At 48.2% G+C, this 25084-nt stretch overlaps 1 protein-coding gene across 1 annotated transcript; it reads left to right on the top strand.

The window, feature by feature from the left end:
• The first annotated feature begins 1210 nt into the window (after nt 1–1210).
• MCM10 (minichromosome maintenance 10 replication initiation factor) lies at nt 1211–25072 on the top strand. The gene is made up of 19 exons (XM_038768354.1): nt 1211–1254; nt 2185–2469; nt 3373–3480; nt 4380–4496; nt 6293–6467; nt 10416–10581; nt 12827–12994; nt 13170–13286; nt 14027–14226; nt 14355–14455; nt 15696–15806; nt 15913–16018; nt 16821–17049; nt 19053–19200; nt 20275–20393; nt 21421–21534; nt 22611–22756; nt 24298–24340; nt 24830–25072. Exons 1-19 carry the CDS (start codon nt 1248–1250, stop codon nt 24911–24913), a joined length of 2544 nt encoding a protein of 847 aa, XP_038624282.1. The 5' UTR covers nt 1211–1247; the 3' UTR covers nt 24914–25072.
• Nucleotides 25073–25084: the final 12 nt, after the last annotated feature.

Genomic DNA, 25084 nt, shown 5'->3' with positions numbered 1-25084 from the left:
CACACAGCACACAAAGTGCAGAGGTGGGATTAGAACCCAGATCCTTCTGACTCTCAGGCCCGGGCTCTGCTGCTTCTGTTCATCAGTTAATCTCTTCAACCTTGAATCCAGGTAGCCAAAAGGCTAGGGGAGGGGGAGGGGATTTGCTTGTATCCCCTCTCTAGAATGGAAGCTTGCTATCGGCTGGGAATGTATCTGCTAATTTTGTTATACTCTCCCAAGTGCTTAGTACAGAGTTCTGCCCGTAGCAAGCGCCTAATAAATATACAGAGTGATTGATTGACAGGGGAGAGGATAGGGAATGGGGCCAGTCTCATGGACCATTGTGAAGTGATTTAGACAACTATTTAAACCAATAGTACTGAACTTTGGTTATTTTATTAATCAGTAATATTAATTGAGCACTGACCGTGTTTCTGAGTCCTGCACTAAGCGGTTGGGAGAGTAAAATGTAATTAATGGAAGCAACCCCTCCCCTCAAAGGGATGTACTTTAGTGCGGGAGACAGAACAATAATAGTAATATCTGTTAAGCCTTTACTCTGTGCCAAGCATAATACTATGTGATGCAAGAAAATCAGGGTGGCCCTGCCCCAGTGCTATATGCTTTCTCAGTCAAAGGGGGAGAGAGAAGCCCCATTTTACGGATGAGGAAACCGGGCACAGAAAAGTTAAGTGACTTGCCCAACTTCACGCAACAGGCAGATGTTGGAACTGGGATTAAAATTCTGGTGATTCATTCATTCATTCAATTGTATTTATTGAGCACTTACTGTGTGCAGAGCACTCTACTAAGCGCTTGGGAAGTCCAAGTTGGCAACATCTAGAGACGGTCCCTACCCAACAGTGGGCTCACAGTCTATAATGGGGAGACAGACAACAAAACAGAACATATTAACAAAATAAAATAAATAGAATAAATATGTACAAGTAAAATAAATAGAGTAATAAATATGTGCAAACCCCTCAGACTCATGATTTTTCAACTAGGCTATGCTGCTTTTCTATTAAGACTGTGAGCCCTAAGTGGGGCAGGGACTGTGTCCAATTTGATTTGCTTGTATCCACCCCAGCGCTTAGTCTAGTGCTTGGCCCATAGTAAGCACTTAAATACCACAACTGTTACTTCTATTTGTCAAGTCCCTACTTTGCCTGTCTAATGCAGGTGTTCTCTTGTTTTCAGTGAAGGAAATCTGGGCCGCTTTCTCACTCTGTGGAAGTTCCCATCTGAACAGCGCTCTTCACACAATGGATGGTGAGTCCAGGGTCGAATAATAATCGTAATAATTACGCCATTTGTTAAGCACTTACTACGTGCCGGGGATGCGAGGAAATTGGGTGAGCCTGTCCCACGTGAGGCTCACTGTCTCAATCCCCATTTTCCAGATGAGGAAACTGAGGCCCAGAGAAGTGAAGTGACTCACGCGAGGTCACACAGCAGACAAGTGGCAGAGCCGGGTTGAGAACTCACGACCTTCTGACATCAATCAATCAATCAATCAATCATATTTATTGAGCGCTTACTGTGTGCAGAGCACTGTACTAAGCGCTTGGGAAGTACAAGTTGGCAACATATAGAGACAGTCCCTACCCAACAGTGGGCTCACAGTCTAGAAGGGGGAGAACTTCCAGACCCGTGCTGTATCCACTATGCTTCTGCTGCATTTCCAGTTTCTGGGTGGTCAGATAATCAATGGTACTTATTGAGCGCTTACGATAAGTCGATGATTCATTCATTCGCACTTATTGAGAGCTTACTGTGTGTGGAGCACTGTATGAAGCGCTTGGGAGAGTATACTACAACAATAAAAGGACATATTCCCTGCCCATGACGAATTATAGGTGGGCTGAGTTAACTAGTGTGGGAAGAGGCTAGTACAGTCGCTATGAGTCAGTGCTAGTCCAAGGACATCGTCATGCTCAAGGTCGTTGCTTCTAAGAGGTCGTGGGTTCTAATCCCGGCTCCGCCACTTGTCAGCTGTGTGACTTTGGGCAAGTCACTTCACTTCTCTGTGCCTCAGTTCCCTCATCTGTAAAATGGGGATTAAGACTGTGAGCCCCACCTGGGACAATCTGATAACCTTGTATCTCCCCCAGCACTTAGAACAGTGCCAGGCACATAGTAAAAGCTTAATAAATGCCATCATTATTACTATTATTGTTCTTATTATTATTATCTGTGCAGGGGAAGAGGATGACCTGGCCCTGCTCGCCTCTCTGCTGGAGGAGAATGAGGACGGGGGTCCCGAGGGCCCCGGGGTGGGCCAGCCCGATGACTACGATGAGCTCTTTGATGCGGAGGACGACGGTGAGGCTTATGTGGAGGAGGAGCCTGCAGAGGAGGACAAGAGAGAAGATGTGGCTACGCTTTTTGGCGACGTGGGTGACCTTTCTGAAGACGAGGAAGGGGCAGAGGACCCCACGAGCATCCCCGGGCCTGCACCCCGAAAGAGCAACCAGGATTTGCAAGGTAATGGCCCCCCGGGATTAAGGGGCCACTGGGGAGTCTGTGGCCTGGGTTCTGTCACACCATGACCAAAGTTTTGGGTTTTCCGGTGGGCGTTGTTAGCGAAAGTTCAGTCCGGAGAGAGATACTTAACTCGATCACTCAATCGATGGTATTTTGGGGAGTGACAGACATCACTCAATCACTCAATGGTATTTATTGAGTGCTCGCTATGTGGAGAGCACTGTACTAAGTGCTTGGGAGAGTACAATACAAAAGAGGTGACACATTCCCTGCCCATAAAGAGCTTGCAGTCTAGAGAGGGAGACAGACGTGAATAGGAACGAATAAGTAACGTAATTCGAAGGTTCAGTTGTGAGTGAGATGCTTCACTCAATCGCCCATTGATGTTTATTGAGCGCTTGCTATGTGCAGAGCACTGTACTAAGCGCTCGGGAGAGTACGCTACCATAGATTTAGCAGACATGGTCTCTGGGCATAAAAATCTTGCAGTCTAGAGGGGGAGATGGGACGTGAATAAGAACAAATAAGTAAAGTAAATTGATGAGGTTCAGTTGTGATCTTCAATCTATCAATCGCTCAGTGGTAGTTATCGAGTGCTTCCTAGGTGCAGAGCACTGTAATAAGCAGTTGGAAGAATACACTACAACAGAATTAGACATAGTCCCTGCCCATAATGAGCTTTACAGCATAGAGGGTAGACAGATATTAATATAAACAAATAAATAATACATAATTTAAAGCTATATCCATAAGTGCTGTGGGGTTGGGGGTGGTATCAGATATTTGGAAGCTACTCTCTGAATTTATCCCTTATGAGGGACTTGGATGCCATTTGCACTGTGATGATGGGGTAATTTAGCTCTCTCTCTCTCTGGCCTTTGTTCTGACCTTTTTCTCCCCCAGATGAATTAAGGAAACTTCAAAAGCAGATGAAGACGTTACAGGAGCAACTGAAAATGACGACCATTAGCAAGTCGGCAAGCCCGCCTCCCCCTCCACGGAAACCTCTCGGTAAGAAGGCAATGACTCACCCCCGCTTTAAAACCTTATTGAAGGTGCACCTCCTCCATGAGGCCTTCCCTGACTAAGCCCTCCTTTTCTCTTCTCCCTCTCCCTTCTGCGTCCCTCTAGACCTTAAGTTCGTTGTGGGGAGGGAATGTGTCCATTGTTGTATTGGACTCTCCCAAGCGCTTAGTACAGTGCTCTGCACACAGTAAGCTCTTAATAAATGCGATTGAATGAATGAATGGTGATAATCATTCAATGCCTACTATGGGGTAGGCACTGTACTGCCTGGCCTGAATACAACACACAGTAAGCGCTTAATAAATGTGATTGAATGCATGAATGGTGATAATCATTCAATGCCTACTATGGAGTAGGCACTGTACTACCTGGCCTGAATACAATCGAAGCAAAGCGTATTACCTTCAAGGAGCTTATAGTTGGAGAGATAGACAAGAATCCCTTTTAATCAACCCATCAATAGCATTTATTGAAAGCCTCCTAAGTTCTAAGTGCGGTACTAAGAGTCAGGGAAAGTGTAATAATGGCAATTTATACGTTGCTCACTTTCAAGGAGAGTCTGCTTTATGCACTTGATAATCACCTCACCCTCAGCCCCACAGCCCTTTCCTCCATATCTGTCATTTCATTATTTCTATTAATGTCTGTCTCCTCCTCTAGACTGTAAGCTCTTTGTGGGCAGGGACGGTGTCCGTTATATCATTCGATCAGACTGTCCCAAGCGCTTAATGCAGTGCCCTGCACACAGTAGGTGCTCAATAAGTTCCTTTGACCGACTGACTGATGCAGAGCAAGCGCTCAGTAAGTACCATCGATCGGGCGAGTCGACTTTCAGTGCCTTTTCCGGGTCGGTTCATAACTTGGCTACGTTGTCATGGGGACAGGCAGATCTGTACCCGCCCCGCTGAAGGAAAAGAATCAGAACCTCCGGGAGTCGGACACTTTTTCAGCCGAGCTGGACGTCCCCGCTTTGCCGAAAACCAAGCGCCTCGCCCCTGCAGGTAGGTTGCCTGGCCCCCGGTGACTGGGGATGGGAGCCGGGGTGTCCCCCTAAAATCCCCTCAAAGTAGCAACCGAGTAGAGTGGGTACGTGCAACTGAAGTTCCTATGGGGCGCCCCCGCCACGAGGTGAAGGCAAAATTTTTATTTTTTTACTCGTATTCGTGAAGCGCTTACTATGTGCCAGGCACTGGACTAAGTGCCACAGTAGATACAAGGCAGATTGGATGGAGGCCCCGTCCTACATGGGGCTTACAGTCTAAGGGGGAGGGAGAACAGGAATTGAATCCCTATTTTGCAGATGAGAAGACATATTTATTACTCTGTTTATACATATTTATTACTCTATTTATTTTACTTGTACATATCTATTCTATTTATTTTATTTTGTTAGTATGTTTGGTTTTGTTCTCTGTCTCCCCCTTTTAGACTGTGAGCCCACTATTGGGTAGGGACTGTCTCTATATGTTGCCAAGTTGTACTTCCCAAGCGCTTAGTCCAGTGCTCTGCACACAGTAAGCGCTCAATAAATACGATTGATGATGATGATGATGAGGTGTAGAGAAGTAACAGTTGCAGCATTGTGAAGCGCTTACTAGTGCCGGGCACTGTACTAAGTGCCGGGGTAGATACAAGCTAATGGCATTGGACATTAGGAGTAAGCACTTAAGAAACATCACAATTATTATTCCCTCTAGTCTGAACACTCACTCGGGGCAGCGAACATATCTACCTAGAGGATAGAGCCCAGGCCCGAGTCAGAAGGTCATGAGTTCTAATCCCGGCTCTGCCACTTGTCAGCTGTGTGATCTTAGACAAGTCACTTCACTTCTCTGTGCCTCGGTTACCTCATCTGTAAATTTGGGCATAAGACTGAGCCCTGTCCGGACAGGGACTTTATCCAACCCAATTTTCTTATATCCACTCCAGCACTCAGTACAGTGCCTGGCACATAATAAGTGTTTAACAAATACCATTAGTATTATTATTATTATTTACCACCTCTTATGTATTGTATTCTCCCAAGTGCGTAGTCCAGTGTTCTGCACACAATAAGCACTCAATAAATACCATTAATTGAGTATAGCTTGAACTACTTTTAGACTGTAAGCTCACTGTGGGCAAGGAACCTGTCTACCACCTCTTTCATATGATGCTCTCCCACCGATTAGTCAGTGCTCCAAACATGGTAAACGCTTAAGTAGCATGGCTTAGAAAAGCAGCGTTGCTTAGTGGAAAGAGCCCAGGCTTGGGAGTCAGAGGTTGTGGGTTCTAATCCTGGCTCTGTCACTTATCAGCTGGGTGACTTTGGGTAAGTCACTTAACTTCTCTGTGCCTCAGTTACCTCATCTGTAAAATGGGTATTAACACTGTTAGCCCCACATGGGGCAGCCTGATTACCTTGTATCTACCCCAGCGCTTAGAACAGTGCTTGGCACATAGTAAGCGCATAACAAATTCCATCATCATTATTATTATTATCAGTCCCATTGATGGAGTGGGCCTGGTCCATGGCCTTGTCACATTCAATAAGTATGATTGGTGGATTGATTCTGAAAATATATATTTATATGTATGTATGTTCTGCATATATCTATAATTTATTGATCTATTTATATGAATATCTGTCTCCCCTTCTATACTGGGAGCTCTTTGTGGGCAGGAATGTGTCTATTTGTTGTTCTATTGTACTCTACCAAATGCTTAGTATAGTGCTTTGCACACGGTAAGTGCTCAGTAAATACAATTGAATGAATGGATGGATGGATTGATCAAATGAGTCCCCGCTTCTTTCCAGCCCAGCGGAAGCCGCCGGTGGCCCCTGCCCCGAGTGGACCTGCCCACCCTCTCCGGTCCATGCCTGGCAACAAGACGAACTGGACACCCGGACACCGGGGTGCAGGGCCGCCCGGAAAATCCCTCGGAAGCAGCCAGGCGGTCCCCGTGGAGGCCTTCTCCGGGCTTCGATTAAGGTCAGCGTCTCTGCGGATCTCTGCCGCGTCTCTAATAATTATGTTTGAGTGAGTCTGCCGTGATATTATATAAAGAAGCAAGAAAAATGCTTGAAATTACAGTGACTGGTAAACAGAAAACTAATCAAAGGACAAAGTCTTGAAATGTTATATCTATAATTCTATTTATATTGATGTCTGTTTACTTGTTTGGATGTCTGTCTCCCCCCACCTCTAGACTGTGAACCCGTTGTTGGGCAGGGATTGTCTCTATTTGTTGCTGAATTGTACTGTCCAAGTGCTTAGTACAGTGCTGTGCACACAGTAAGCGCTCAATAAATACAGTTGAATGAATGAATGAATGAATGGGATTTGTTTGGCGCTGACTACCTGCCAGGTGCTGTACTAAGCGCTGGGGTGGATACAAGCAAATCAGGTTGGACACAACCCCTGTCCCATGTGGGGCTCACAGTCTCAGTCCCCATTTTCCAGATGAGGGAACTGAGAATAATAATAATAATGATGGCATTTATTAAGCGCTTACTATGTGCAAAGCACTGTTCTAAGCGCTGGGACAAGCAGATCAGGTTGTCCCACGGGGGGCTCACAATCTTAATCCCCATTTTACAGATGAGGGAACTGAGGCACAGAGAAGTTGAGTGACTTGCCCAAAGTCACACGGCTGACAATTGGCAGAGCTGGGATTTGAATTCATGCCCTCTGGCTCCAAAGCCCATGCTGTTTCCACTGAGCCACAAAGTGGCTGGCCCAAGGCCACAGAGCAGACCAGTGGCGGAGCCAGGATTAGAACCCATGGCCTTCTCACTCCCAGGCCTGTGGTGTATCCGCTACACCATACTGCTTCTTCCACCCCCTCCTCCCCCATCCCAGGGGGCTCCTCTAGGCCAGACTCTGCAGGTACGGTCAGCCCCTCTGCGGGGCTTTTATCCTTGACGGGGTGGGGAGGGAGGGATGGTCTGGTTCTGGCTTGCATGTTATGTGTACTAGAGGCTGTAAGGGATGATATTGATCCCTGGTCTTTATTGATTAATAATAGTAATAATAATAAAACTTCTTAAGCATTTACTATGTGCCAAGCACTGTTCTAAGCACTAGAGAAGATGCTTGTTAATCAGGTAGGAACACAGTCCCTGTTCCACATTAGGCTCATACTCTTAATCCCCATTTTTTCAGATGAGGTAACTGAGGCACAGAAAAGTGAGGTGACTTGCCCATGGTCACACAGTAGACAAATAGTGGAACTGGGATTAGGACCCATGACCTTCTGACTGTCAGGCCCCTGCTCTATCCACTATACCATGCTGTTTCTCTGCTACTATGTGCGGAGCACTGTACTGAGCGCTTGGGAAAGTACAGTATGACAGAGTAGGTGGACATATTCCCTGCCTTCATCTGCCACTCGATTTCAGTCAATCAGACAGTTGTGTTTACTGAGGGCTTACTGTGTGCACAGCACTGTACTAAGCGCTTGGAAAAGTACAATATAAGGGAGTTGGTAGACCCCTTACCTGCCGTCACCCTCCACTGCTTTCGGGAAGTCAGTGGTATGTATTGAGCGCTTGCTGGATGGAGAGCACTGCTCTAAGCACTTGGGAGAAGGCAATAAAACAGAACTACTTCACTCCGCTGCCGGATCATTTTTCTTCAAAAGAGTTCAGGCCATGCTCAGGCTCTAGACTGTGAGCCCGTTGTTGGGTAGGGACCATCTCTATATGTTGCTAACTTGTACTTCCCAAGCGCTTAGTACAGTGCTCTGCACACAGTAAGTGCTCAATAAATGACTGAATGAATGAGTGAATGTTCCCCTACTCCTCAAGAACTTCCAGTAGTTACCCACGCACCTCCCTATCAAACAGAAACTCCTCAACATCGACTCTGAAGCACTCAATCGCCTTGCCCTCTCCTACCTCACCTCGTCACTCTCCTGCTCCAACCCAACCCGCACACTTCTCTCCTCTAATGTTAACCTCACCGTGCCTCCATCTCGCCTATCTCACCACCGATGTCTCACCCACATCCTGCCTCTGGCCTGGAATGCCTTCCCTTCTTATATCCTTCAGATGATTATTCTCCCCCCTTCAGAGCTAATGACTGTCTCCCCATCTAAACTTTAAGCGGGCAGCTTATTATATTGTACTCTCCCAAGCTCTTAGTACAGTGCTGTGCCCACAGTAAGTGATCGATAATTACAATTGACTGACCGACTAAAGAGATTAGCAGCAAACAAGAAAATAGATAAAAGAATTGGTATTTGGGGAGTGGATGTGTGGCTCCTCGGGAATAATAATTATTGTATTAAGAACATCCGGTGTGCCAAGGTATATGCCCAGAGGGATAAAATACATCAGCATCAAATGAGAGAACTGATAAAAGAATTGGTATTAGGACAGTGGATATGAGGTTGCTCGGGAATAGTAATAATTATATTAAGCACATGCTATATGCCAAGAGCAGTGCCCAGAGGGTTAAAGTACAGCAGCAGCAAAGAAAAAAAAAAGAATTGGTGTTGAGATAGTGGACGTTATCATTATTATTATTATTATTATTATTATTATTATTATTAGTGTATTACATTAAGCATGTCCTGCATGTTAAGATCTGTTTCTGGTGGTGTAAATAGATTGTCAGCAAGCAAGAAAACGGGAAAAGAATTGGTATCGGGGGAGTGGACGTGGGTATGCTGGGGAATGATAATTGTTATATTTGTTAAGCACGTCCTGTGTGCCAAGATCTATGACCAGGAGTAAAATAGATCAGCAACAAACAAGAAAACGGATCAAAGAATGGGTATTGAGGTAGTGGATGTGTGGATGCTTGGGAATAACCAATTGTTACATTAAGCATGTCCTGTGTGCCAAGATCTATGCCCAGGATAAATAGATCAGCAGCGAACAAGAAGCCAGATAAAAGAATTGTTATCGGGGTAGTGGATGTGTGTGGTTGCTGCGGGATAATTATTCTGTTTACTAAGCCGAAGTGCCGGGGTGGATTTGAGAGAAACAGATCTACCACAGTCCCTTGCGTTGAAGGGTGAGGGGGTTGGTTGTCCCTATCTAGATTGGAAGCTCCTTGTGAACAGTGAGTGTGTCTACCAACTGTGTTATAGTGTCCTCTCCCAAGCGCTTAGTACAGTGCTCTGCACCCCGTAAGTGTTCAATCAATAGCATACTGATGTCTGTCTCCCCTCTCTAGAATGGAAGCTCCTTGTGGGCAGGAAACGGTCTGCCAACTCTGTTGTATAGTGTCCTCTCCCAAGCACTTAGGACAGTGCTCTGACCCAGCAAGTACTCAATAAATAATAATGGTATTGGTTAAACACTTACCTCATGCCAGGCACGACCCAGCAAGTACTCAATAAATAATAATGGTATTTGTTAAGCACTTACCTCATGCCAGGCACTGTACTAAGCGCTGGGGTGGTCTACCAACTCTTCTAACGCATCCTCTCCCAAGCACTTAATACAGTGCTCTGTACACAGTAAGGGCACTATAAGTACCATTGATTGATTGAGTGATTAATTTTAGCTTGAAATTCCTCTTAATTGTGAGCTTCTTTTGGACAGTTACACGGGTCTACCAACTCTGTTATTCATTCACTCACTCAATCATTCATTCATTCAATCGTATTTATTGAGTGCTTACTGTGTGCAGAACACAGTACTAAGCGCTTGGGAAGTACAATACAGACACATTCCTTACCCACAGTGTGCTCACAATGTTATAGTTTCTTCTCCCAAGCGCTTAGTACAGTGCTCTCCACCCAGTAAGCCCTCATCAATAGCACGTTGATCTCTGTCTCCCCTTTATCTCACTGTGGGCAGGGAACATATCTACCAACTCTGTCCTGTTGTCCTCTCCCAAGCGCTTAGCACAGCGCTCTGGACCCCGTAAGCACTCAGTAAATACTACTGATTGATGAACTTGTGGGCTGTTTTTCCGGTCTGCCAGGAGACCCCGCGTGTCGTCGGAGGAAATGTGCCGGAAGATGGAGGGCCGGAAGCTGATCCGCCTGCCTCAGCTCCAGGGCAAGCTGGCCAGCGAGAACCTGGACCAGACGGACTGGGTGACATTCGGGGTCATCCTGAACAAAGTCACCCCGCAGAGTGCCAGCAACGTGAGCTGTTTCCTTCAATCCCGGGGGGTAGGGGTGGGGGCCTCTGAGCGAACCCCAGGCCAGCAGGGCTGGGGAGGGGGAGGGAAGAAGGGATCGTGAGAACCTGGATTCTAATCCCATCTTCCCCACTTGTCTGCTGTGTGTCCTTGGGCTAGTCACTTCACTTCTCAGGGCCTTAGTTTCCTCATCTGGAAAATGGGGATTGAGACTGTGAGCCCCACGTGGGACAACCTGATCACCCTGTAACCTCCCCAGTGCTTAGAACAGTGCTTTGCACATAGTAAGCGCTTAATAAATGCCATTATTATTATTATTATTATTATTATCTGGAAAATGGGGGTGTAAATTGTGACCTCTTTGTGAGACAGGGAATGTGACCAAATTATCTTGCGTCCAACTCAGTGCTTAGTACGGTATCTGGCACATAGGAAGTGCTTAGCAGATCCCATTAAACACACACACACATGTGTTTGTGTATGTATTTGTGTATATGTACATGAGGAGCACCATGGTGTAGTGGATAAAACTTGGGCCTGGGAGTCAGAAAGTCATGGGTTCTAATCCCGGCTCCGCCGTTTGTCTGCTGAGTGACCTTGGGCAAGTCATTCTCTGGGCCTCATTACTTCATCTTGTATCGTTAAAGAGATACTTTTTGCAGCTGCAGCAATTTAGAGGTTCGGATTGCCTAGAATAATGAACTCACTCATATACAGTGTGCCAAATAATAGATTTTATTAGGAGTAAATTAGGAATACACGGACAGTATAACTGAGGGTGGAAATAGAATAGAAAAACGCAGATACATATAAAAGCTAAGATAATAATAAGAATCATCATCATCATCAATCGTATTTATTGAGCGCTTACTATGTGCAGAGCACTGTACTAAGCGCTTAGGAAGTACAAATTGACAATATATAGAGACAGTCCCTACCCAACAGTGGGCTCACAGTCTAAAAGGGGAGAATAGTAGATAAGATATACATCACCAATTCGGGAGAGCACCTACATCTGGTTTCAAGGCTGGGGAGCTCACCTCCTCCAGGAGGCCTTCCCAGACCGAGCCCCTTCCTTCCTCTCCCCCTCGTCCCCCTCTCCATCCCCGCCATCTTATCTCCTTCCCTTCCCCACAGCACCTGTATATATGTCTATATGTTTGTACATATTTATTACTCTATTGATTTATTTATTTATTTATTTTACTTGTACCTATCTATTCTATTTATTTTATTTTGTTAGTATGTTTGGTTTTGTTCTCTGTCTCCCCCTTTTAGACTGTGAGCCCACTGTTGGGTAGGGACTGTCTCTATATGTTGCCAACTTGTACTTCCCAAGCACTTAGTACAGTGCTCTGCACACAGTAAGCGCTCAACAAATATGATTGATGATGATGATGGGGAGTCCCGGTTACAGCTTCCAGAGTCCCAAATGGGAAAGTCCCGAGCAGAACGTCTTCTCTACGGGTGAGACTCCGAAGAGTAAGGGACTAACATGAGACTTATATTGAAAATTAGACAAAGAAGGCACTAAGCCAAATTCCAGAGTTATTTGCCAAATTGTTGTGTGACCTTAAGTGATAATAATACTGGAGGACTGCCCAAAGAACTGGCTAGGTTCCCCAGACAGTCACTCCTTCATCAACATTTTACAGGATTCTAAGTGTCCCTGGGCTCCCCCCCCAGGGGTTTTGGCCACAGTCCCCAGGAGTGCCTCAAGGATATTCTTTTAACTTTATTCTTGCCTGGAAGTGCAGCCAACACTCCAAGTCAACAACAAAATCCAACAGGTGGTCACGCTTAGACTGTATTAGGGAAGATCTTAAATTGACTAACCCTTCACATCTGTAAAATGGGGTCGAGACCGTGAGCCCCTCATGGGCCAGGGGCTGTGTCCAACTCGATTTGCTTATATCCACCCCAGCGCTTAGAACAGTTCCTGGCACATGGTAAGCGCTTAAACAAGCACCATCATCATTATTATTATTATTATATTACAAAATAAATTGTGAATAGATAATAGATTACAGGTATGGTGCCTCTGGATGGAAGCCCACTGTGGGCAGGGCCCTCGTCTGCTGCTCCGCCCAGAGTAAGCGCCTGGTCTGTGAGCTCGTTGTGGGCAGGGAATGGGTCTGTTCGTTGTGTATTGTCCTCTCCCAAATGCTCAGTACAGTGCTTTGCCCAGAGTAAGCGCTCAATAAATAAGATTGAATGAATGAATGAATGGAGCAATCTGTTCCCTGCAGGGGAAAACCTTCAGCATCTGGCGCCTGAATGACCTGCACAACCTGGACAAGTTTGTGTCACTCTTCTTGTTCGGGGATGTCCACAGGGAGCACTGGAAGACGGACAAGGGCACCGTCATCGGCCTGCTCAACGCCAACCCCATGAAGCCAAAAGAGGGCTCGGACGAGGTGAGAGGAGGGCGGGATGGACTGAACGTTTTTGTCGACGAACGATCTGGGCACAGCCGAGTGAAGTATGGCCTGGAGTGGGCCCTGATCTCAAGGAGTGTCCAGTGTCGATAAGGGGGTTCATGGTCTCTCCCCGGCTTCTTCCTCCTGCCTCTGGGTCCTGCCCACGTCCTAGGTCTGCCTGTCGGTGGATCACGCTCAGAAGATCCTGATCATGGGGGAGGCCTTGGATCTAGGGACCTGCCGGGCAAAGAAGAAGAACGGGGAGCCCTGCACCCACACTGTCAACCTGGTGGGTAGCGCGTCGTCTGCGGGGGCGGGAGGGTCAAGTTTGGGAGGGGCACTCCCTTCCTTCACCCTAGAACCCCTTGTACTAATAATAATGATAATCGTGGCATTTGTTAAGCGCTTACTATTCATTCAACCGTATTTATTGAGCACCGTACTAAACGCTTGGGAAGTACAAATCGGCAACATATTATAGACGGTCCCTACCCAACAACGGGCTCACAGTCTATGCATCTGGTACTGGTAGAGAAGCAGCGTGGCTCAGTGGAAAGAGCACAGGCTCTGGAGTCAGAGGTCATGGGTTCAAATCCCGGATCCGCCAATTGTCAGCTATGTGACTTTGGGCAAGTCACTTCACTTCTCTGGGCCTCAGTTACCTCATCTGTAAAATGAGGATGAAGACTGTGAACCCCCTGTGGGGCAACCTGATCACCTTGTAACCTCCCCAGTGCTTAGAACAGTGCTTTGCACAAAGTAAGCACTTGATAAATGCCATTATTATTATTATTACTGTACTAAGTGCTGGGGTGGATACAGGCAAATTGGGTTGTCCCACTTGGGGGACACAATCTCAATACCCATTTTCCAGATGAGGGAACTGAGGCCCAGAGAAGTGAAGTGACTTGCCGAGGTCACACAGCAGACAAGTGGCGAAGCCGGGATTGGAACTCACGATCTTCCGTCTCCCAGGCCCGGGCTCTATCCGCGGGTTTCCCCTAACGCCGCACCTCTTCCACCTTTCAGAGCGACTGTGAGTTTTGCCAGTATCACGTGCAGTCTCAGTACCGCAAGCTCAGCGCCAAGAGAGCCGACCTGCAGTCTTCCTTCTCGGGGGGCCGGGTCCCCAAGAAGATGGCCCGGCGGGGGGCCAGCCTGAAGGAGAGGCTGTGCCAGGACGGGTTTTATTACGGAGGGGTGTCTTCGGTTTCCTACGCGGCCTCTGTGTAAGGCGGGCGGGGTGGGGCTTGGGCGACGGTTTGTTCACTCAGTCGTATATGTTGAGCTCTTACTGTGCACAGAGCACTGTGCTAAACGCCTGGGGCCGCTCACCGGGTCTCTCTGCTCGTTACAGTGCAGCCGCGGCGGCTCCCAAGAAGAAGACGCAGACCACCCTGACCCATCTGGTGGTTAAGGGCTCACAGACCATCGTTCAGGAGACCAGGGAGAAGCTGGGTGAGTCGTGGGGTACCCCCGCCGCCCGAACCCCATCCGTGATGGGGGTTCAACCTTCTTCCCATTAAGGGCTCAAGAGACATTTCAGAAGCGCAAGACATATATTCCTTTCTTTTTTTTATGGTACTTGTTGAGCGGACACTGTTCTAAGCGCTGGGATAGGTTATTATAATTATTATTGTGGCTTAGTGGAAAAAGCCCGGGCTTGGGAGTCAGAGGTCGTGGGTTCTACTCCCGGCTCTGCCACTTGTCAGCTGTGTGACTTAACTTTTCTGGGCCTCAGTTACTTCATCTGGAAAATGGGGACGAAGACTGTGAGCCCCACATGGGACAAACTGGTTACCTTGTATTTACCCCAGTGCTTAGAACAGTGCTTGGCACATCGTAAGCCCTTAATAAATACCATCATCATTATTATTATTATTTTTATATAAGCCTTTTGTGTCAAGCACTGTTTTAAGCGCTGGGGTAGATAATTATCATTTTATTATGGCATTTGCATATCGCTTACGATATGTCAAGCCCTGTTCTGAGGGTACGGGTTGGATACGGGAAGCAGTGTGGCTCAGTGGAAAGAACCCGGGCTTTGGAGTCAGAGGTCATCAGTTCAAATCCCGGCTCTGCCACTTGTCAACTGGGTGACTTTGGGCAAGTCACTTAACTTCTCTGGGCCTCAGTTACCTCATCTGTAAAATGGGGATTAAGACTGTGAGCCCCACGTGGGACAACCTGATCACCTTGTAAACTCCCCAGTGCTTAGAACAGTGCTTTGCACATAGTAAACACTTAATAAATGCCATTATTATTATTATACAGTCCCTGTTTTACATGGGGCTGAAAGTGTGAGGGAGGAGGATTTGATCTCTATTTTCCAGATCTGAGGTAACTGAGGCCCAGAGAAGTGAAGTGACTTACTCAAGGTCACCCAGCAGACAGGTGGTGGAGCAGGGATTAGAACCTGGGTCCTTATAACTTCCAGGCCCATACTCTATCCTCTAGGCCATGTCCTCTAAGCTACGTCATCTTCTCCAAGAGGCCTTCCCTGACTCATTAGCTGGTATATACCCCAACGCTTAGTCCAGTGCCCGGCACAGAGTAAGTGCTTGATGGCTTGTGCGTATTTGAGCCCAGACTTGCTTGGCTACTGGGATAAAGGACTGTCGAGATGGGGTTGTGGGGGTGTCCTCTACTTCCCCGGACTGCCCCGATGTAGAGGTGCTGATCTGGGGGTGCGTGGCAGGTCTCCCACAGAAGACTCTGGCGTGCTCAGACGAGTTCAAGGAACTCATGGATCTACCTACATTCGGGGCCAGAAACCTCAAGCAACATCTAGCCAAGGCGGAGATGCCAGGTAGTGCCACTACCCCCCGCCATACCCTCCCCCCACTGCACCACCCTCGCCACGGGCGGCCCCGCACCCTCCGCGAGACCCTCACTGAGCGGGGGCCGGGTTTCAGGAGCCACCGCCACCATCCACTCCATCTCCGCCTCGGCCCTCCTGAAACAGCAGAAGCAGCAGATGTTGGAGATGAGGAAGAAGCGGTCGGAAGAGCTACAGAAGCGGTAAGGGCCTTATGGAGACAGGTACCTCACCCCCCATCCATCCCTCCGTTCATTCAGTCATTCCATCGTATGTATTGAGCACTTACTGTGTGCAGGGCACTGTACTAACCGGTCACTGTGGGTGGGGAATATGTCTACCGAGCCTGTCATACTCTCCCGAGCTCTTAGTACAGTGACCGTGCAAAATGCACATTCAATCCATCAGTGGTGTTTATACAGTGTAAGCTTATTTTGGGCAGGAAATGTGTCTGTTATATTGTACTGTCCCAAGTGCTCTCTATAAATCTCTGCACAGAGTAACCATTTGTCAGCTGTGTGACTTTGGGCCAGTCACTTCACTTCTCTGTGCCTCAGTTACCCCTTCTGTAAAATGGGGATTAAGACTGTGAGACCCAGGTGGGACAACCTGATTACCTTGTATCTACCCCAGTGATTAGGACAGTGCTTGGCACATAGTAAGCGCTTAACAAATACCATTATCATGATTATTATTGTTAGTAAGCCCTTAGTAAATATCAGTGATGGATCGAGTGAGCCTTTATTAAATTCCATCGGACTGAGCGCTTACTAAATACCATTGATTGAGCACTTATTAAATACTTTTGATTCATTGAGTGCTGACTAAAATGTCACTAATTTTCGTCACTTACTAAATGCCATCTATTGATTAAGGATTTATTAAATACCACTGATTTGTGGAGCACTGATTTTGCACAGATGAATTTGGTGCAATGCACACCACTGATCGATCGCTCCGCACCCCTCGGGCGCTCAGTATGTTGCCCATCATCTACTGTTCCAGGTTTCTCCAGAGCTCAGCCGAAGGTCAGAATCGGCCACCGGGGCCCTTTCCGGACAAGCTTCCCCTTCGGTCCCCACCACCGGGGACCGAGAATCCCGAGGAGGCCAGAAAAGCCTCCCCGCTGATCCCTAAGCTGGGCCGTGGCTTCTCCAAGGGAGACGACGTCCTCCTCTTCGACGATTCTCCTCGCCCACGGCCAAAGCTGAGCGCCTCTGCCGAAGCCAAAAAAGTAAGCAGGGTTTCTCCCCGGCCACCTCGGCCTGGTTGAAGTTTGGTTGGGGGATTCCCCTCCACCCCCCTAGCCCCCCGACTGTAAGCTCGTTGTAGGTGGAGTTGTACCAGACTCTCCCAAGCGCACACAAAAGGACAGCGCTCTGCATGCAATAGTAATAACGATAATAATAATTGTGGTTTTGGTAAGTGCTTACTATGTGCCAAACACTGCTCTAAGGCTGAGGCAAATACAGGGTAATCAGGTCAGACACAGTCCCTGTCCCACAATAGTAATAATATAATAATAGTGTTTGTTAAGCACTTCCTATGCTCTAAGCACTGAGGTAGATACAAGCTAATCAGGTGGGACACAGTCCCGGTCCCACACGGGGCTCACAGTCTTAATCCCCATTTTCCATATGAGGGAACTGAGGCCCAGAGAAGTGAAGGGACTTGCCCAAGGTCACGCAGCAGACGTGACAAAGCAGGATTAGAACCCAGGTCCTTCTGACTCCCAAGCCAATGCTCTATACGCTAAGCCATCCTGCTTCCTTGTCGTGGGCAGGGAACGTGTCCGCTTGTTGTGTTGCACTGGACTCTCCCAAGCGCTTAAGACAGGACTCCCGTCTAGTAAGTGCTCACGAAATACCATTGACCTCCTGTGGCAAACTTTGCCCCTGAATTTGCTCCCTTTATTTACCCCTCCCTCAGCCCCACAGCACTTCTGTACCCATCTGTCACGTATTCATTCACATTAATGTCATTGAGCAGCAGGGTGACCCAGTGGCAAGAGGTTCTGATCCCGGCTCTGCCACATGCCTGCTGTGTGACTTTGGGCAAGTCGTTGTCCTTCTCTGTGCCTCAGTTACATCTGGAAAATGGGGATCAGATCCTCTTCCCACCTACTTAGGCCGTGAGCCCCATGTGGGACGGGGACCCTGTCCAACCTGATTGCCTATGATCTACCCCAGTGCTTAGAGCAGTGCTTGGCACATAGTAAGTACTTAATAAGTCCCACAATTAATTACTAATTATAATAATAAATAATAATATAACATGATTATTAATAATAATTAGTAGTAATGAAGTCCTTCTTTAAACTAAGCTTTGGGCAGGGAGAGTGTCTACCCACTCTTTTATGTCCTACTCTCCCAAGCAGCCTGGGAGATACTAGTACAGGGCTCTGCACACAGTAAGCGCTCAATAAATATGATGAATTGTTCGATTAGCCTCCATTCTCGTTGTTAGGGATCTATAATCCCCAACTTTCTTCACCAGCCCAATAATGCCCTTGTCTATGATGCTTCATAAAGTCCAAGATGAAGGGTGAGCCACCCAGAAGTAGCCATTGATTAGCTTGCTGTGTTTCTAATCATAGTAACTGTGGGGCTGAGAATTGTAGGGGTGAGGAGGGGGGGGAGGGTCTCAGCTGCAATTTTCTGAGCCCATGTGGGACAGGCACTGTATCCAACCCCTTTTCCTTGCATCCACCCCAGTGCTTAGTACAGTGCCGGGCACACAGTAAGCACTTAACAAATGCCACAATAATAATAATAATAATGGTGCTATGTGCCCAGCACTGTTCTAAGTGCTGGGGTAGATATAAGGTGATTAGGTTGTCCCAGGTGACTATCACAGTCTTAATCCCTATTTTGCAGCACAGAGAAGTTAAGTGATTTAATAATAATTATGCTATTTGTTAAGCGCTTATTGTATGCCAGGCACTGTCCTAAGCGCTGGGGTAGATACGGACATATTGGGGTGGACATAGTCCCTGTCCCACACAGGCTCACAATCTCAATCCCCATTTTCCAGATGAGGTAACTGAGGCCCAGAGAAGTGAAGTGACTTGCTCAAGGTCACACAGCAGACAGGTGGCCGAGCCAGGATTAGAACCCATGACCTCCTGACTCACAGGCCTGCGCTCTATCCACTACGCCATATGGCTTCTCGTGATGATTGCTATTATGCACGATGATCGCTATTGTAATTCTCATTATTACTGTTCCCCCTCCCCAGCTCGCCGCCATCACCAAGCTGAGGGCCAAGGGCCAGATCCTTCCCAAGTCGGACCCGAACGGTGTGAAACGCAAACAGCGGGATCCCGGCCAGGTGCTGGAAGTGGCCGAGCGGGTCGAGATCAACGCTGCTACCTCCTCGCCACCAGGTTCGGCTCCTGCCCTAACTGTGCGGTCCTAATTCTGTATTCGTTAAGCGCTTACTTTGTGCCAGGCACCATCCTAAGCTCTAAGGTGGATACAGCGAATTGGGTTGGACTCTGTCTCTATCCCTGTTTTACGGATGAGGGAACGGAGGCCCAGAGAAGTGAAGCGACGTGCCCGAGGTCACACGGCAGACGCGTGACGGAGCTAGGGTTAGGACACGTGTCCTTATGACTCCCAGGCTGACTCCTCCTCCCACTCTGGAAAGAGTCAGAAGGCCTGCTTTCTAAACCGGGCCCTGCCACGTACTTGCTCTGTGACCTTGGGCAAGTCACTTAACAATAATAACAACAGTCGTCATATTTGTTAAAGCAGTTTCTTTGTGCCAAGCACTGTATTAAGCGCTGGGACAGACACAAGCTAATCAGGCCCCATGCGGGACTCACAGTCTAAGCAGGAGGGAGAACAGGGTGTGAATTCCCCATTTTGCAGATGAGAGAACTGATGGAGAGGGTTGGGTGTAAACTGTGGGTGGAGAACAGGTTGTCTCTGTTCGCCCTGTAAGCAGCCTGCCGGTCTCCCAGGAGATTCGCTCACCGCGGTGCCGGTCTCCCAGGAGATTCGCTCACCACGGTGGAGTGAGTCCCGTCCACTGAACCCATTGCTTTGGTGGGCCCATTCATTCATTCATTTGTTCAATCTTATTTATTAAGTGCTTTCTGTGTGCATAGCATTGTACTAAGTGCTTGGGAAGTACAATTCTGCAACAGAGACAATCCCTGCCCACAACGGGTTCATGGTCTAGAATAGGGGAGACAGACATCCAGACAAGGGCCCTAGAAAATGTGGACCAGAGCCAGCCAGCGCTTGGGCTTGATGTGTCTGTCTGTCTCTCTCCCCCACCTTCCATCCCTCCCTCTCTTCCCTCCTTCTGTCTTTTCCTCCCTCTCTTTCCCCCTTTTCCTTTCTCTCTTCCCCTCTCCCTCCCTTCCCTCTTCCTTTCTCTCTCTGTCTCTCTTCCACCTCCCACCAACCTCTCCTTCTCTCCCTCTCTCTCCACCCCACCCCCCTGCCCCCAGGAGAAGACGATCTGGAGCCATCCCAGAAGAGGCGACGTGAGCAGCTGGCCTACCTGGAATCAGAGGAGTTCCAGACCATCCTGAAAGCCAGGTCCAAACACACGGGGGTCCTGAAGCAGGTGAGGGGCCTCCCACCAAACCAATCCAGTGTCTGAATTCTTTCTCCCCACCATCTGTGAGCGGGTGGAAGCCGTGGAGACCATCTCTCTGTTTACAGAAGGAGCCACCAACACTATTCCTGCCCTCAAGGAGCTTGTGAGATCTTACACACTAGCAGGGGAATCTGTCAGTAATATTTATTGAGCATCTACTGGGTGAACGGCACTGTACTGAACATTTGGGAGAGGACAATAGCTGGACAATTCCTGCCTTCAAAGAGCTTACAGTCTTCTGTGTACAGAGCACTCGAACTAAGCTTTCTGGAGCATTAGAGTTAGAAGACATGATCCCTGCTTCTGAGAGCTTATGTTCTAGTGGGGGGACTCAAAGACAAGCAGCATGGCCTAGTGGTTAGAGCATGGGCCTGGGAGTTAGAACCTGGCTTTTAATCCTGGCTCCGCCACTTGTCTGCTGTGGGACCTTGGGCAAGTCAATTCACTTCTTTGGGTCTCCGTTACCTCATCTGGAAAATGGGGATTAAGACTGGATGTGGGACAGGGACTGTGTCCAACCCGATCTGTCTGTATCCACCCCAGCACTTAGAACAGTGCTTTGCACATAGTAAGCGCTTAACAAATGCCATCATTATTATTATTACAGTGCCTGGCACATAGTAAACACTTAACAAATACACAATTATTATCATTATTATTATTATTATCATCCTATTGACTGTAGACTCTAGACTGTAAGCGCATTGTAGGCAGGGAAGGGGTCTACCAACTCTGTTATACTGTACCCTCCCAACCGCTTACACAAAGGAAGCGCTCAGTAAATGCAGTTGATTGATTGAGCCCCGATTGGGTGCAGAGCACTGTGCTAAGTGCTCATTTCAAACTCACGATCCCTCCGTGAGAGGAGCTTCCGCCAGGATGGGGAGACAGATGGGGGGAGGGACCCGAAGTGTCTGACTTATGCGTAGACAGAGTACATGAGGCGTCAGAAACCACCTCCCTCCTCTCCGCATGCCCCGCGATGTTCTCAAAGGCCGAGGCGGAGCTCCAGGAACGCTATTTCGAGCCTCTGGTGAAGAAAGAGCAGATGGAGGAGAAGATGAGGAACACCAAGGAGGTCAAGTGCCGGGTGGTCACATGCAAGACGGTTAGTGTCTGAGGAAGGGTTACCCCAGATCCCCGAGGCCTGTGGCAAGGAGGTGGGAAGGGGAGCACCTCCTTTGGCTGGGCTGGGTGAGAACACAAAGGACTCTGGGTGGCTGCAACCATGGTAGCAGTGGTGTTATTCATCAGGGACAACCCCCTCTGCTCCCGCTGTTTCTTGAGGTTTGGAGCCTCCCAGAGGTCCGCTCACCCACTCTTTCTGACACTTTGTGGCCCCCAGAAATCTCGCCTTCCCCCTCTGCCCTCCGAGAGGGTAGCTGGTGTGGCCAGAGGGAGTGCAGGGTCTTGTAGGAGCAGCAGAAGGGAACCCTGAGCTTATCAAGAGGGCCATACTGCCCCACGGCCCTGGACTTTAACGTTCACTTTGAATACACCGAGAAGCAGCGTGGCCTAGTGGATAGAGCCTGGGCGTCAAAAGGACCTGCCTTCTAATCCTGGCTCAGCCACTCATCTGCTGTGTGACCTGAGTCACTTAACTCTTATGCCTTAGTTCAGCATGGTTTAGTGGAAAAAAGCCCTGGCTTGGGAGTCAGAGGTCGTGGGTTCTAATCCCGGCTCTGCCATTTGCCAGCTGTGTGACTTTGGGCTAGTCACTTCACTTCTCTTTGCCTGTTACCTCATCTGTAAAATGGTGTGAAGACTGTGAGCCCCATGTGGGACAACTGATGACCTTGTATCTACTCCAGTACTTAGAACGGTGCTTGGCACACGGTAAGCGCTTAATACCATTATTATTACTATTATTATTATTATTCTTCCCTCATCTGTCTCCCCCTTTTAGACTGTGAGCCCACTGTTGGGTAGGGACTGTCTCTATATGTTGCCAATTTGTACTTCCCAAGCGCTTAGTATAGTGCTGTGCACATTGTAAGCGCTCAATAAATACGATTGATGATGATGATCTGTAAAATGGGGATGAAGACTGTGAGCCCCTTGTGACTCAGGGATTGCGTCCAATCCAATTTGCTTGGCACATAGCCCTTAACAAATGCCATTATAATAATCATTATTATCATCATCATTATTAATATCATAATTATTCTTCTGGTTTGGGTGCAGTGTAACTACACTCACTTCAAGCCGTTGGAAACCTGCGTCAGCGAGAACCACAATTATCACTGGCATGACGGATTGAAGCGTTTCTTCAAATGCCCCTGTGGCAACCGAAGCATCTCCCTGGACAGGCTCCCCAAGAAGCATTGCAGGTAAGTAGGTTGGCATTAGATGAGCCAAGTGCGTGGGCTGGGTTGGAGTAGTAGTAGGAAGGGGCAAGGCAACAGAGGGCTTTAAAGCTGATGGGAAGGAGTTTCTGTTTGATGTGGAAGTGGATGGGCAACTCCTGGAACCTCTTGAGGAGTGGGGAAAGGTGGACCCAACATTTCTGTTCAGTCAGCAGTTCGGATCCGGGCGAAGATTGGACTAAATCCTGTCGCTTTGACCACAGCATTGTAAAATCCGTCCTCTCCTCTCCTCTCCATCCAAACTGCTACCGCATTAATCCAAGGACTTATCCTATCCCGCCTTGATGACTGTATCAGCTTCCTTGCTGACCTCCCTGCCTCCTGTCTCTCCCCACTCCAGTCCATACTTTACTCTGCTGCTCAGATCAAAAGTGCTCAGTAAATACAATTGACTGACTGATTGAAGTGGGGAGAGACACAGCACCTACCCAGTTCAGTGCCTGTTGACAGTAGTGGCCTAGGTTAGCAGTGTTTGCCCACAATACTTATTGTGACATTTATTAAGCACTTAATGTGTGCCAGGCACTTTACTAAGAGCTGGGGTGGATACAAGCAAATCGGGTTGGACACAGTCCCTGTCCCGCATGGGGCTCACCATCTTCATCACCATTTTCCAGATAAGGTAACTGAGGCACTGAGAAGTGAAGCGACTTGCCCAGGGCCGCCCAGCAGACAAGTGGCGGAGCGGGGATTAGAACCCACAACCTTCTGACTGCCAGGCCCGGGCTCTAGCCGCTGTGCCTTGCTGTTTCTACGGCCTTGGGTAGTGGCCTAGGCTAGCAGTGCTTGCCCACGATAGTGGCCAGGACAGAATTCTGCACACGGAGGGCATGCAATGTGCTGCTCTACAGTGGGCGTGTGCCCAAGAAATTCCAACGAGGGAATGAATGAATGAATATCCCTCCCTTTTTCAATCAATCAATCGTATTGAGCGCTTACTGTGTGCAGAGCACTGTACTAAGCGCTTGGGAAGCACAAGTTGGCAACACATAAGAGACGGTCCCTACCCAACAGTGGGCTTAGGCTGTGTGGGGCATGGCTGATATAGCCTCTCCTGGAAAGCCAGTTAGCAATAATAATAATAATAATAATAATACAATAACAATAATAATGGTACTTGTTAAGTGCTTAGTATGTGCCAAGCACTATTCTGAGCTCTAAGATAAATACAAGTTAATCAGGTTGGAGACAGTCTCTGTCCCACATGAGGCTCACGCTGTCAATCCCCATTTTCCAGATGAGGAAACAGAGGCCCAGAGATATGAAGTGACTTACCCAAGGTCACCCGGCAGATATGTGACAAGCAGCGCTATGGCATAGTGGATAGAGCATGAGCCTGGGATTCAGAAGGTCATCCCTGCTCCGCCACTTGTCTGCTGCGTGACCTTGGGCAAGTCATTTAATGTCTCTGGGCCTCAGTTACCTCATCTGGAAAATGGGGACTGTTGGGGTCACAGAAGGCGGGAGACGGCGACACCTCTTGACAATTCTCCTTCCCGTTTCAGCAACTGTGGCCTCTTCAAGTGGGAGCGAGACGGGATGCTAAAGGTAAGTAACTGCCCATCTGGCCATCCCCAGTCCATTGCGGGTATTTATTGAGCGCTTATTAAGTGCAGAGCACTGTACTAAGCGTGAGGAAGAGGATGCTAAGACAGAGTTGGGAGAATCGCAATGAGCTTTTGGGCCAGAGAGGTGAAGTGACTCACCCAAGGTCACACCTGGCGCATTACTGCAGTTAGTAGGCACGTTCCCTGTCCACGTTGAGAGGAGAAGATACAAGATAGAAGATCCCCATCTGTAAAATGGGGACGAAGCCTGTGAACCCCACGTGCTTGACATATTAAGCACTTAACAAGGACCATTATCATTTATTATTACGTGGGATGGGGTTTGTGACCAGTCTTAATAGCTTGTATCTATCCCAGCACTTAGTACAGTGCCTGGCACATAGTAAGTGCTTAACAAATACCAAAAAAATAGGTATCATCATCCCTCGTGGCCTGACGTCCTCACACCAATCTCTTCTCCCTCCCCCAGGAGAAGTCTGGACCAAAAATCGGTGCCGAGACATTGCTACCACGAGGAGAAGAGCAACCCCAGTTTCTGAACAGCCTGCAATAGCGCACACCCAAGTGGGATGATCGCTGACACCACCCTGAGATTTTAGCTTTTTGTTTGCGGGGATTGAAATCGGCAACCTATATCTACGTGGGATGGGATGCGGTGGTGGAAGACGCAGAGCTCTCTGAATTTGGAACACATACCTTGATGCTCTAATGGAGTTCTAACAAC

Source organism: Tachyglossus aculeatus, chromosome Y4, assembly GCF_015852505.1.
Source record: "Tachyglossus aculeatus isolate mTacAcu1 chromosome Y4, mTacAcu1.pri, whole genome shotgun sequence".
In the NCBI taxonomy this organism is placed as follows: domain Eukaryota; kingdom Metazoa; phylum Chordata; class Mammalia; order Monotremata; family Tachyglossidae; genus Tachyglossus; species Tachyglossus aculeatus.
The sequence above is the reverse complement of the archived record's forward strand: the minus strand, read 5'-3'. Positions and strand labels throughout refer to the sequence as shown.

Coding starts and splice junctions, on each gene's coding strand:
- MCM10 (XM_038768354.1), top strand. Junction 14,227..14,354: donor GTTTCCTACGCGGCCTCTGT/GTAAGGCGGGCG, acceptor TGCTCGTTACAG/TGCAGCCGCGGCGGCTCCCA. Junction 16,019..16,820: donor TCGGAAGAGCTACAGAAGCG/GTAAGGGCCTTA, acceptor CTACTGTTCCAG/GTTTCTCCAGAGCTCAGCCG.